Source organism: Equus caballus, chromosome X, assembly GCF_041296265.1.
Source record: "Equus caballus isolate H_3958 breed thoroughbred chromosome X, TB-T2T, whole genome shotgun sequence".
Taxonomy (NCBI): Eukaryota; Metazoa; Chordata; class Mammalia; order Perissodactyla; family Equidae; genus Equus; species Equus caballus.
This window is the reverse complement of record NC_091715.1, coordinates 67,874,003-67,886,745: the sequence shown is the minus strand read 5'-3', so window position 1 is coordinate 67,886,745 and position 12,743 is coordinate 67,874,003. Positions and strand designations below refer to the sequence as shown.

Sequence of the window (12,743 nt, the reverse complement as noted above, 5' to 3'; positions counted from 1 at the left end):
ATAATCCATCATACAGATGGCACAATAACTAATCATTCCGTTTACATTAACCATTCAGATTATTTCTCATTAATATAAATAACATCATCATGAACATCTCTGTCTACATCTCTGCTCAGGATAGATTACCTTACCATGTGTTAAGCACTTACATGCGTTATTTTATTTAATCCTCACAAAAGCCCTCTGAGGAGGATACTATTATTATTCCCATTTTACAGATGGGAAAGCAGAGGCTAGGTTACTCGCCCAAAGTCGCATTGCTATTAAACGGTGGGGCCAATATTCAAATTCAAGTCTACCTGACTGTAATGTCTGTTCGCTTAACTGTTTTTAAGTCTCTCAATGCTGCCAAAGAGCTTCCCAGAAATATCTTATAATTTTATACTGCCAACAGCAATATGCGAGAGCACCTGCCTCACTAGCATTGAATACTTTTATTAAAAAAAAAATTGAGAGCCAGCCCTGATGGCCTATTGGTTAAAGTCCAGCATGCTCCACTTTGGTGGCCTGGGTTTGGTTCCTGGGCATGGAACCACACTACCCATCTGTCAGTAGCCATGCTATGGCAGCAGCTCACAGAGATGATCTAGAAGGACTTAAAACTAGAATATCCAACTATGTACTGGGGCTTTGGGGAGGGAAAAAGAAAAGAGAGAGGGGAAGATTGGCAACACATTAGCTCAGGGTGAATCTTTCCCAGCCAAGAGAAAAAAAAATAAATTAAGCTCATCTAATAGGTGAAAAAATGGTACCTTTGTTTTTCAATTTGCATTTCTTTGATTACTAGGTGCAACTGAATATTCATGTTCATTAGCTATTTAATTTTTGTCTTCTGTGATTTGTCCATCTACCCTGTGCTAATTTTTCAATTAGCATCTTCTGGTATTTCTTATTGCCTTACACAAGCTCCTCATAAATCTCCCCTACATCTTAAGCTGGCCATCACCAGGTCAAGCAGCCTTTCTGTAACACTCTTGCTTATCACTTGTTATAATTATTTTTAGGTATCTGTGAACCTACCAACATTTCTATTACCAGAATTCTGGCTGATTAGCTTTAGGTATTTTCAGGAGATAATAATGGAGAGATACGTAACCTGACAAAGAGCATTTCCACTCTCTAATTTCCCATGAACAATATGAAGAGCACAAGGGAGAAAGCAGATTCTTTTAATCCAACCCAGATAGAATAAAAACGGGAGACTCATCTCCTATCATTCCCCTTAATGAAATATATAGGTTCTAATCAAGTGTAGTTCCCTGAACTTGCTCTATTCTTTCATTCCTCCATGATATTGAACATTCTGTTCTCTCTGTCCAGAATGTCCATTTCCTCATCTGTCTTTCTGGTTGTCTCCTCCTTCACTTCCTCCCTCCAATTCTCTGTCCCTTCTACCTGGCAAACTCACAGCCATACTACTTGGGCTGCTGAATATTGTGGGAGAAAAGTCATAAAATCATGTGGAGTTTTAGGTGAGACCTCAGTATGCTAGGCAATTCTCTCAAATGCCCTTAGCTCCTTCTCTTTTGCTTAAGGAGTTACATGGGATTGTCAGTTTGCTGCTTAATTCCTTCAATGCCTTCCCACTTAGGATAAAGCAAACTCTTAACTATGGCATACAGCACACAAGGCCCTCTATAATTTGACTCCTATCTGCCTCTCTACACATAACCAGTCATTCACCAACGTGGACACTTAACTGAAACCTCAACAACTTCTTTCTTAAGTCTATAATGTAATTTCAGGCCTCACTGTCCTTACATATTGCTGTTCTGTCTGTCTAGAACGTTTTCTCCTCCACATTCTTTGCCTAGCAAACTCCACTGACCCTTTAGAACTCAGGGTAAGAAAACTCTCTTCCAGAAAGCTTCCTCTTATCCCACTGTGATTTAGACATCCTGTTTCCATGTTCCTCTGGCACTCCATGCATGTATCTACTGTAATATTTAAGTTCCCTAATTTTTCTTTTCCATTCCCCCAACTAAACTACAACCAATTCAGGAGCAGGGACCATATCTAATTTTATATTTGTAGCATTTCTCAGCACCAGCACATGTTAGGTACTTAATCAATGGGTACTTAACAAGTGAGTCATTCAAAACTGAACTTTATTAGCTTGTTTGTGAAGCCTTCCCTAACTCTTACGTGAAGGTACTCCTTCTCCTCCAGTGCACTTTGTACATCCTTCTAATACAGCCCTTGTCAAGCTGCATTTTAACTGTCTCTCTCCAACAACTGGATTGTGAATTACGTGAGGATGGTGACTATGTCTTTCCCATCAGTAGATTAAGTAGCTAGTACAGAACCTGGCATATATTATTCAACAAGTTCATGCACTGAGAAAAAACTCCATGCTCTGAGGAAGCTCACTGTGGTCTATAGCCACACATTTGCCTAAGCTCCACCTAAGGGCCTGGGTCATAGGTGAGTTTCCACATCTCATGGAAAGCAGTGATGGCTCAAAGCCTAAAGTAATATCCATTTGATTTTTATTTTCATCTCATTTCCCTGTGCTTTGCAAAGTTTAAAAAATAAATGTGTACTGCTTTTTCATCATTAAAAGCTATTAGCAAACTTTACAAAACACACACTAAAATATGTGCCTGCTTAAAAAAAAAGGCAGCAGAGCAAGTCACTTGACTGATTCTGCTATCACTGCTCAAGGCTGCTTTACGCACTTAAATTTTAACAATGCCAACTAATGTTGGATGGATAGATTGATGGAAAAAGAGAAAAGAAAGGAGAAATACCCACCATTGTACTTAACACTGTTGGCCAGAATGAGGTTGACATCATCTAGAAAGCTCTCTCGACTCTGATACTTGTGCTTGGAGATATTCTGTGATTAAAGAATCAGGGACTTAGATACATGTACAAAGTTACTTGATTCCAAAAGGACACTTTAGATCAAATCACTTACCTTACGTATAGTCTCTAAATCCATTGGACTGACGATCACTTTGTAATAATCTGGAACAAACTTCTTATTAACTGGGTGATGAAATGGCCAAGACTAGTAAAAAGAAAGCATGAGAAATTAAATGGAAACCATTCTTTACCCCAGAGATTCTCAACCTTCATTGGGTCACAAAGACACATCACCACACAAAACTTTACATATAATTTAAGAGGTTCATGGATTCCTTTAAGGGTTCCTATGCCCTGATAAGGTGAGAACTCCTGCCCTATATTCACAATTAAAATTTCTTATTCCCTAGTCCCATGCAGAAGTTTTATAGCATTACACATACACAACACATGCCTACAACACAAAAGGAAACTCAGTTCAGAATTCCTAGGGAGGATCAATACAACAAATGATACAGAGAATCAACATGGTAGCCCTGCCATAAAGTTGCAAAAGACAAAAAATGAAACAAAAGAAAACAAACACTGAGTAATTATCATACTGTCATTTGTCAAGAAGCACCTCTAAATCTAAAGCTTCCCATTAGCTGGCATCCTAATTTCTGTCCCGGGCTGTTCAGGAGCATTCAAATACCGAATGCCAACAACAAGAAAACACCCTTTTATATCCACAAATTCCTGGCCTCTTTGATTTCAATGATAACACACTCATAAAGCTAAAAGGTCGGTTGTTAAAATTATACACCAGTTTGACTTGACAAACACCACCCCTCCAGACTCCCCAACATACATACACATGTGCAGCCTATCATCCTGTCATTTCCCCTACACCATCTCACAAGATTTAGCATAGAGATCACTCACATCTGGAACTGCCATCATTTTCTGGGTGACAATGTTATCCAGAATGAAAGAAAATGCCACTTGGTCATCATCATCCAGCAAGGGGTTGATGGCTTTCTCCAAACGTGCCAATTTGTCTTCTTTCTGACATGAAACAAAAAGGAAAGGTAGAAGTTTCCCTGAGGTGTGATCACCAAAGAAAATTAAGGATAATTTAAGGTTCAGTTGTCTATTGCCCTCACCCCAAAAAGTCTAACTGAATTGTCAATTATTCAGTTCCAGGCAAAAAGGTCAGATAAGAGAAATGATATTCCAGTAAAAGGATGAAAAGGGAGGTACCAACCACTCCTTTAGGTATTCTATCTTCTATTCTTGTAGATCACCAAAAATATACATCCCTGGGCATCAAGAACTTAGCTCCCAGAACAAAAACATCTTCACCGAGTTAGGTTTTAATATTACACACTATTTTTGCTGTAAAACTATGGCTAAAAACACGGAACACATTATTGCTGATTAGCGACTTTTGTGTAAGGGAAATCTAATGCAATAAATTCATTTCAGACTGTACTAGGAAGAAATTTGTGTTCCAACTGCTCCATATCCTCACCAACACTTAGTGTTGTCAGTGGGTTTTTTTTTTTTTTAAGTCTTTTTAAATTTTAGCCTTTCTGGTGGCTATGTAGTGGTATCTAATCATGGTTTAAATCTGCATTTCTCCAATTATCAATCAAGTTGACAATCTTTTCATGTTTACTGGTCACTGGTTATCCTCCTTTATGATCTGTTTACCTCAATATTAACATTATTATCATACTCGTATTTTTCTAAGCTTATAAAGTGTCTTTTTTTTTTTTTTTTTGGTGAGAGGATGGAATATAGATTATCTTTTTAAAAGTTAAAATTCCTCCCTGCCAAAACACAATCTCTTAGCTCCAGCTGACTTCTTGGGAAGTCACTTTCCTTGGCCCTTTCTAAAGAGTTGTGTGGGTTCTAGATTTTAATCCTAGCTCTACTATTCAGTCATGATGCCCAGAGCAAGTCATTTTCTTCCATGGACCTCAGTTTTTCTATCTACAAAAGGAATGGACTGGACTATATGATTCCTAAGCTCCCTTCCAGACTCTAACATACCAAAGATCTGCTACTCCCACATTCCTTCTGTTACATTCCCTACTTTCTCAACCCTGCTACCTGCCACTTTCAAATTCCACTGTTGTTCTCTTATTTTTTATTAAAGATTTTATTTTTTTTTCCTTTTTCTCCCCAAAGCCCCCCAGTACATAGTTGTATATTCTTCGTTGTGGGTCCTTCTAGCTGTGGGACGCTGCCTCAGCGTGGTTTGATGAGCAGTGCCATGTCCGCGCCCAGGATTCGAACCAACGAAACACTGGGCCGCCTGTAGCGGAGCGCACGAACTTAACCACTCCGCCACGGGGCTAGCCCCTGTTCTCTTATTTTAAATGTCTTACCTCTTTGAGTTTTTCATCACAGAGATCCAGCATGGATTGAGAGATCTGGGTCAATGAGTGCTTTGGCCCTAAATTACAGAGGAACAATAAGAGATGGGACCATTACAAATGGGAGCCAAGAGCTGCCAACACCCCTCCAGACTTTTAACACGTTTACTTAAGCACCTAAATATGTGCCAGGCACCAGCCTAACTGCTGGGTTACACAAACATACCAGTCTTATCTTCATTTTTCAGTGCCTAACACATAGCAGATACAGAATATGGTTCAATCAACTAATTTTAGCTCTCTTCCTTATTTGTGTATATCTACACATGGTAACACTACTGTTATACTGCTGCCTTGAATACCTTGAAAATGAGACTATGGATGGGGAACGATAATTTGTTTAAGGATGGCTGAGGAGATCAATGCATGATTTATAATCTTTCCATACTTAGCATATAAAACTTATGACTATAATTTTGTTTGTAGAACTTACGGTTTGTGATGTCCTCCCAACATACAGCTAATACAAAGCCTTTGTCATAAAAGAAGCTCTATTCCACCTCAGACTATCGCTTTAGTTTCCCTAAAATCCATAAGAGAGCTCCAGAAAATCCTCGAACTCTCTCCTACACTCTCTGCTATGGCTGCCTTAATTTAAGCTCATCATAGGGATAGTTAAAACATTTTCATCTAGACAGTAATTCTATTTCTCTTCAGTACCCTTTGCTTCATTATCTTCCTCTGTCTATTCTTTTCTATAAGTGTTCCCCAGAGTCTAAACCTCAGTTCTAGTCTCAACTACTAATTAATTTAGCATTCACTTATTCATTCAACAAATGTTTAATGACTGCCTGTGCTGTATTCAATGATGAGAATAAAGGGAAAATAGACACAGTTCCTATCTTAGACAGTTCTTGGTTTTGTCAAAGAGAAGGACATGAAAATAAATCACTGCAAGACAGAGCATAAGTGCTTCAAGTATCCCTGGACGAAATGATACGATGTCTGGAAATGCAGACTAAACTATAAACAAGATCAGCCATGTGCTGGTAATTGCTGAACTGGGTGAATAGGTGCACTGAGGTTTATTTACTCTTCTCTCTACTTCTGTATATGCCTAACAATTTCCATAATAAAATTTTAAAAGTTGAGTTAAGAAAAGCACAATAGAGGAATGTACTGGTTGCTACGAAATATGGAGGGGTTATTTATGAAATATGTTGTGAGCTGTTTTACAACAATTAAATCTGTGTACAGGGGAGGAGTAGGGAAGGCTTGTTGTGACTGACATTTGAGCAGTGTCATTAATGAAGAGTAGAAGTCCATCAGGTAGACAATAGGGTAGAAAGACATTCCAGAGGGAGAAAAAAGTATGCAAAGACACAGAAGTAAGCAAATTCACAGAAACATGAAGCAGCACACTTCACAACAGGAACCATAAGTAGTTTGGAAGAAGTGGAATACAGGTATGTGTGGAGGAGAAAAAGGAAATGAATGGAACTTGGAGAGGCAGGAGGGGCCATGTTACAAAGGTCTCACAGGCAATAGAAAGCCCCCGAAGATTTTATGCTGGAGAGTAATTTTTCAAATTTGTGTTTTAGAAAAAAATACCCTGTCAATAGAGTGAAGAATTAAGGCAAACAGCAGAGGGAAAGTCTGGAAGCTGTTGTAACACATCAAACAAGAGATGACGAGGGCTTCAACTAAGATAGTAGCAATAGAAACTGAAAGGAAGGGGACGTGTTCCAGCAAAATTTAGAAGATACAATTTATGGGACTTAGTGAACCATGAGTGTGGGGGAAAAGGGGAGAATCAACGATGACTAATATTTCTAGGTCGACAACTAGATGGATGGTAATATCATCATCTAAAAAGACAATCAGGTAAAGAGTTACCAGTAGGGCACTGAAAAATGGACATGTTTCACAGCAACTGGAAACATGAGTATGGAGCTCAGAAGAGAGGTATGTGTTGGAGAAAGTGATATCAATGGATACATAGTAGCTGAAGTCAGGAGAATGAAAAAGGTAGAAAGTGATTAGAGAAAGTATTCCTGGAAAAGGGAGATGAGAGCATCGAGGAGAAACAAGTGGTCAGTAGTGCCAAATACACTAAAGTTCGAGAAAGACACTTCTAAGCACATGCAAAGATGCTCAACGTCAAAGACAAATACTGTATGATCACACTTATATGTGGAATCTGGGGGAAAAAATCAATCTCATAGAAAAAGAGATTATATTTGTGGTTACCAGAGGCAAAGGGTGGGGAAAGGCGGAAATGGAGGAAGGTGGTCAAAAGGAACAAACTTCCAGCGATAGGATAAATAAGTACTAGGGATGTAATATACAACACAAGGACTATAGTTAACACTGCTGTATGGTATACATGAAAGTTGTTAAGAAAGTAAATTCTAAGAGTTCTCATCACGAGAACAAGGAGGAAAAAAACTTTATTTTGCGCTTTTTCTTTTCATCGTATCCATATGAGATGACAGATGCTAACTAAACTTACTGCAGTCATCATTTCACAATATATGTAAGTCAAACCATTACACTGTACGCTTTAAACTTCTACAGTGATGTATGTCAATTATATCAATAAAACTGGAGGGAAAAAAGATGCTCTACATCATTAGTCATTAGGGAAGTTCAAATCAAAAGCAGAATAAGATACCACTTCACATTCACTAGGATGGCTAGAATAAAAAAAGATGGACAATAACAGTGTTGACAAAGATGTGGAGAAATTGGAACCCTTACACATTGTTGGTGGGATTGTAAAATGGTGCAGTTGCTCTGGAAAACGGTTTGGCAGTTCTTCAAAAAGTTAAATACAGAGTTACCACGTGTTACCAGCAATTCCACTCACAGGTATATATCGAAGAGAAATGAAAACAAATGTCCACACAAAGGCTGCATACAAATGTTCACAGCAGCATTATTTATATTAGCCAAAAAGTACAAAAAACCCAGATGTCCATAAACTGATGAACAGATTTTAAAAATGGAGTATGTTTATACAATGGAATATTATGTGGTAATAAAAAAGGATGAAGTATTGATACATGTTATAACATGGATAATACACATTAAACTGACCACTTTAAATGAGTGAATTGTATGGTATGAGAATTATATCTCAATAAAGCTGTTCAAATAAAAGATACTTCTGAAATGCGGCCACATGATCCAGCAATTAGGAGGTTGCTAAAGGTCCTGCAGAAGGCAACTGTGGGGTTCTGAGAGGTGTGAAGGAGAAGAGAACAAGTGGAGAAGAGTATATGGAGTATGGTGGTTAAGAGCACAAGCTCTGCAGCTAGCTATACCTGGATTCACATCTCTGCCACTCTTTAGCAGTGTGATTTACCTGTCTGTTCCTCTATAAAATGAGGATTACAATAGTACCCATTTCAGAGATTTCTTATGGTGAAATGAAGAAACTAATGCAAGTAAAGCACTTGGTGCCACTGGTAGTATTACTTTGTTGTTAGTGCTGTGGAGTCGATTTCGACTCCTAGCGACCCTGTGTACAGCAGAGCAGAACCCTGCCTGGTCTTTTTTGCACTGTCATCTCACCTTCCGGTGCTATATGAGACGATGCTCCACTGCTATTCACAGAGTCTTCACGGTGAATTTTTTTGGAAGTGGATAGCTAGATCTTTTTCCCAGTCTGACTTAGTCTGGAAGCTCCACTGAAACCTGTCCAGCATGGGTGACCCTGCTGGTATTTGAAATACTGGTGGCATAGCTTTCAGCATCACAGCAACATACAGCTGCCACAGTATGACAACCAACACACAGGTGGGGTGGTTCCCTGACCAGGAAATAAATCTGTGCTGTGGCAGTGAGAGCACCGAATCTTAAACACCAGACCACCAGGGCTGGCTGGTAGTACTATGAGTACTATCATCAGCAGTCAGGTATGAAAAAGAAGATTGAGGTAGAAGGGGATGTAAGGCTGTGAGAAAGTCACAACTTTTAAATTTCCAATTTTTTACTAATATCTCCACCTAAATGACCCACAGGTATCTTAAGCTCTATAATTTCAAAGTCAACTCTTATCTTCCCAATTCCCCCTCCAATCTGATTTTTGTTTAAGTATTTAGCTTTGCAACTTGAATGACAGTTGGGCCTAACAAACTTATTCTTCCCTTGAATGTGCCCAGCACTCTCCTAGGCCCTGGGAATACAGAGATGAATAAGAGAGAATCTCTCTAGGAGGTCACAAAGTGGTGGGAGAATCAGATATATAAATAATTATATATAAACACAGTAAGAGCTATAAAACTTGACTTAATTGTGCTGGGGGGGCACAGAGAATCGAAAAATGGATATTTTAGGGAATTTGAATAAGTTTTCATGAAGGGATGATATGAGTTGGTCTGGAAATATGAATGGCAATTCACCACTGAAAGGGAAGAAAGGGTATTCCAGACAGAGGGCAAAGACTGTGCAAAGACATGAAGAAACAGCATAGGATAGTTAGTGAAATATAACGCTGAGTGTGGCAGAAGTCTATAGTAGGTATGGGAGGCAGTCATTGGAGATGAGACTAGATAAATGGGTCAGGCCTGTTTATGAAAGGTCTTAAAACCTAGGTACTACTATTGTCCCACGTTTACAGATGAGAAAACTAAAGAGGCTACATGAGGGTGAATAACTTGTCTAAGGCAACGCAATTAATAAGTGGCAGAGCCATGATTCATACTCTGTCTGTACTCTTAAGCTCTACACTTATATGTGCTCAGGATACAACGGGAAACCAGAAAACTTCATCCTTTACATGCAGAAGCTGTATTGTTTCCCCCTCTTCAAGACTCAGAAAACAGATTTCTTCCTCCTTGCCTTTGCAGCTTTTGAGCAAAGTAGACATATAACAGATTTGTAGATCAAATCAAAGATTCACATACAGCAAATACGGTCATAACAGGCACATACGGTACACAGGTTCCATCCACATCAAATGCCTCTCCCTTCCATTTCCCTAGACCCACTTCTTCCTCCCACTGCTCCCCATGCAACTGTTTCATTTCAACAGACAGACTCCAAATTCTCTAGAGGATACATTAAAAAGTGCTAATAAAAAGAAGCAATATTTATTAAATGACTAAAATGTTTACTACCCGATTTTCAAAACCCCAAAATGCCCTAATATATTGCAGGTCCTTTCAGTCAGTCCAATCTAATCTGAATTTACGACTAGTAAAGGACAAAGAAAGATCTGAAAGTGACCTTTGCAGTCAAGGAACAGGTGATTCTTACCATTGTAGGTTGCGCTATTCTTCACAATTAGCTCCAAATGCTCTCTGAACTCTTCCCGAGATGGGTAGAGGCGTTTACGCACATTTTCACGGAGTGTTTGTAAGTCCATTGGTCGAGTGATGATTTTGTAGTAGTCCTTTACAACCTTCGCATTGACTGGAGTGTGGAAAGGGTATGTCTGTGCAAATAAGAGCCAGCACCATCCATGAGCAAAGAACACTTGCCGGAGCCAATTCCTGAAGACTCTCTTACATCTTAACTCTCTACCTGGCCATCAACTCTCAAAGGAATCTTTCTAGATGGAACAGGGCTGACGGTTTCCTCTACTAAGCTGCTAAAAAAAAAAAACCCAAAAAACTACATCCCAAAGAATTAGGAGTTCCAGGTACCTAGGACTATACTCTACTGCCTTCTCTCTGAAATCACAGACAGAACAAAGGGCCTTGCCATCCCTACTGTAGATATGAATGCAATAAACTCACATTTGGAAGATCTCTCATGTCATTGATGATAGACTCCAAGATGGATGACAATGTCACCATGGGGTCTGTCCGACGCCGGTGGATGGACTTATGAGGTCTCTAAGGAGAAACAAGAAATCAAAATGCTTCTTTAGATAAAATAAACAAATAATACTTTCTAGCTAGCTAAATATATTAAACATATACTTATTTAATTTTGTAATGAACAGTATACACAATTTTCAGGGCAAGGCCAAAGGGAGACTCTAAGGCCGTGTCAGAGCTGTGGATTAGAGGCCTGGGAGAGAATCAATGAGAACCCCATCTGGTCAGAAAGAACCAATGCAGATACTCACATTCAAATAGTCACAGTGAACAGTGGTTCCAACTCGTCGTTTCTTCTTAGGAGGAAGTTGCTGTTTAGGGAACTTGAGAACCAGAGATTTTCTGCGAACCTCATCTGCACTGCAATCAATAACAGTTTCATAGCATGAAGTCCCTATTTCTAGTCCTCAGAAAAAAAGCAACTGAGCATGAGCCTGGGGAGGAAAAAGCCAAACCAAAGGCCAGACACCCACATTCTAAGGCTCAGATCAGGCAAGGCCTCACAGGATCTCCAAATTAATAAAGAACTAGGCAAAGCACAATTTCACCTGTTTCCTATTTGGAAGATAAGGGAACTAGGCTAAAGGAATTTCAAGAATCGTTCTAGCTCCAACATTCTATCTTAGGGCTAAAGGGCTAGGAAACTTATTCAGAATGAAAACAAGGAAGAAATTAAAAACTGGTTTGAAAAGAAAAACTAGTTCGAGTTTCCCTCAATCATTAAAAGCCCATCCACTTTCTTCCCTCCCACTGTAGGAGATCAACATACTACATTTTCCTTTTCTAATGTGCTTCAAAGCATGACTATTATAGATACTGATAAATTAAATCAACAAGGATGGAAAAAAGAACCCAAAACTTAATAGAAACAGAAACAAATGAATATAACTGTATATCAAATTGATTAAAAATTACACACAAAAAAGAACTCAAATATATTTTAAATATAATACCCTGACTGTACAACTTCAATGGCATGTAGTCCAAGGACAACAAACTACAGAAAACACTTTGAATCTACTTCATAGGTTTGTTGTTGGCAGTGGTATTGTTATTGTAATTCTCAAACTATTTTGTACATATCATAGGACAGAGCAAATGAAAAAATATATTGATGCTGGGAACCAGAGAAAGGATACAAATATGAAATGGGGGAAGATGAGGAAGAACCTGTAGATACAATTTGAATTGGAGGTATCGATATGAAGTTGTGATTTACAACGCATGTATATTTCCTAGTTCTATACACTAAGAGCCTAGAAGCAATGACATCTCAGTGGCAATGAGTCTACCTAACATCTAGATCGTGGTTTCTAATATCATTCCCCAATAAAAGGAACCAGGTTCCTTGGAGAAATGGCTGATTCTAGGTCTGGGACAGGGAAATTTCCAGGAGAACCTGAAACATCCTGTGCCAGAAAGCAAAAAAGTTCTCAAAGATTTATAGGGTCATTTCAAAAGCACACAGTTTCTGGCCTGAAGGAGTCAAATTTGGGACAACACGGGCATCAAAATAAATAATGATGCTAACGAACTGTAATACATTAACTTTACAAAGGAAAGAATTTAAGAATCCATGGTAATACTCATACAAAAAGGGAGAGGAAGCTCTTCTTTATAGAATACCAGTTAATGTAGAAAGAATGCTAGAATCAGAAACTGTTTTGCAACCCTTAACGTAATAACTGAGTTAGGCAATTATCATCAACAGATGCTAAAACTATTGAGAGAAAGACTGTTA

The 12,743-nt window shown here is 38.7% G+C and overlaps 1 protein-coding gene across 9 annotated transcripts in view; it reads right to left on the bottom strand.

The window, feature by feature from the left end:
• The window catches only part of TAF1 (TATA-box binding protein associated factor 1), a 71,718-nt gene that overhangs the window by 31,727 nt on the left and 27,248 nt on the right, over positions 1 to 12,743 (bottom strand). For all 9 annotated transcript variants that reach the window (XM_005614257.4, XM_003365809.5, XM_070258793.1 and 6 more), the window contains exons 26-32: positions 11,254 to 11,362; positions 10,919 to 11,017; positions 10,437 to 10,614; positions 5,187 to 5,254; positions 3,736 to 3,858; positions 2,924 to 3,016; positions 2,758 to 2,842 (exon numbers count right to left, since the gene is read on the bottom strand). In XM_005614257.4, coding sequence (XP_005614314.1) covers positions 2,758 to 2,842; positions 2,924 to 3,016; positions 3,736 to 3,858; positions 5,187 to 5,254; positions 10,437 to 10,614; positions 10,919 to 11,017; positions 11,254 to 11,362 — 755 coding nt within the window. The remainder of the gene's footprint in view (positions 1 to 2,757; positions 2,843 to 2,923; positions 3,017 to 3,735; positions 3,859 to 5,186; positions 5,255 to 10,436; positions 10,615 to 10,918; positions 11,018 to 11,253; positions 11,363 to 12,743) is intronic.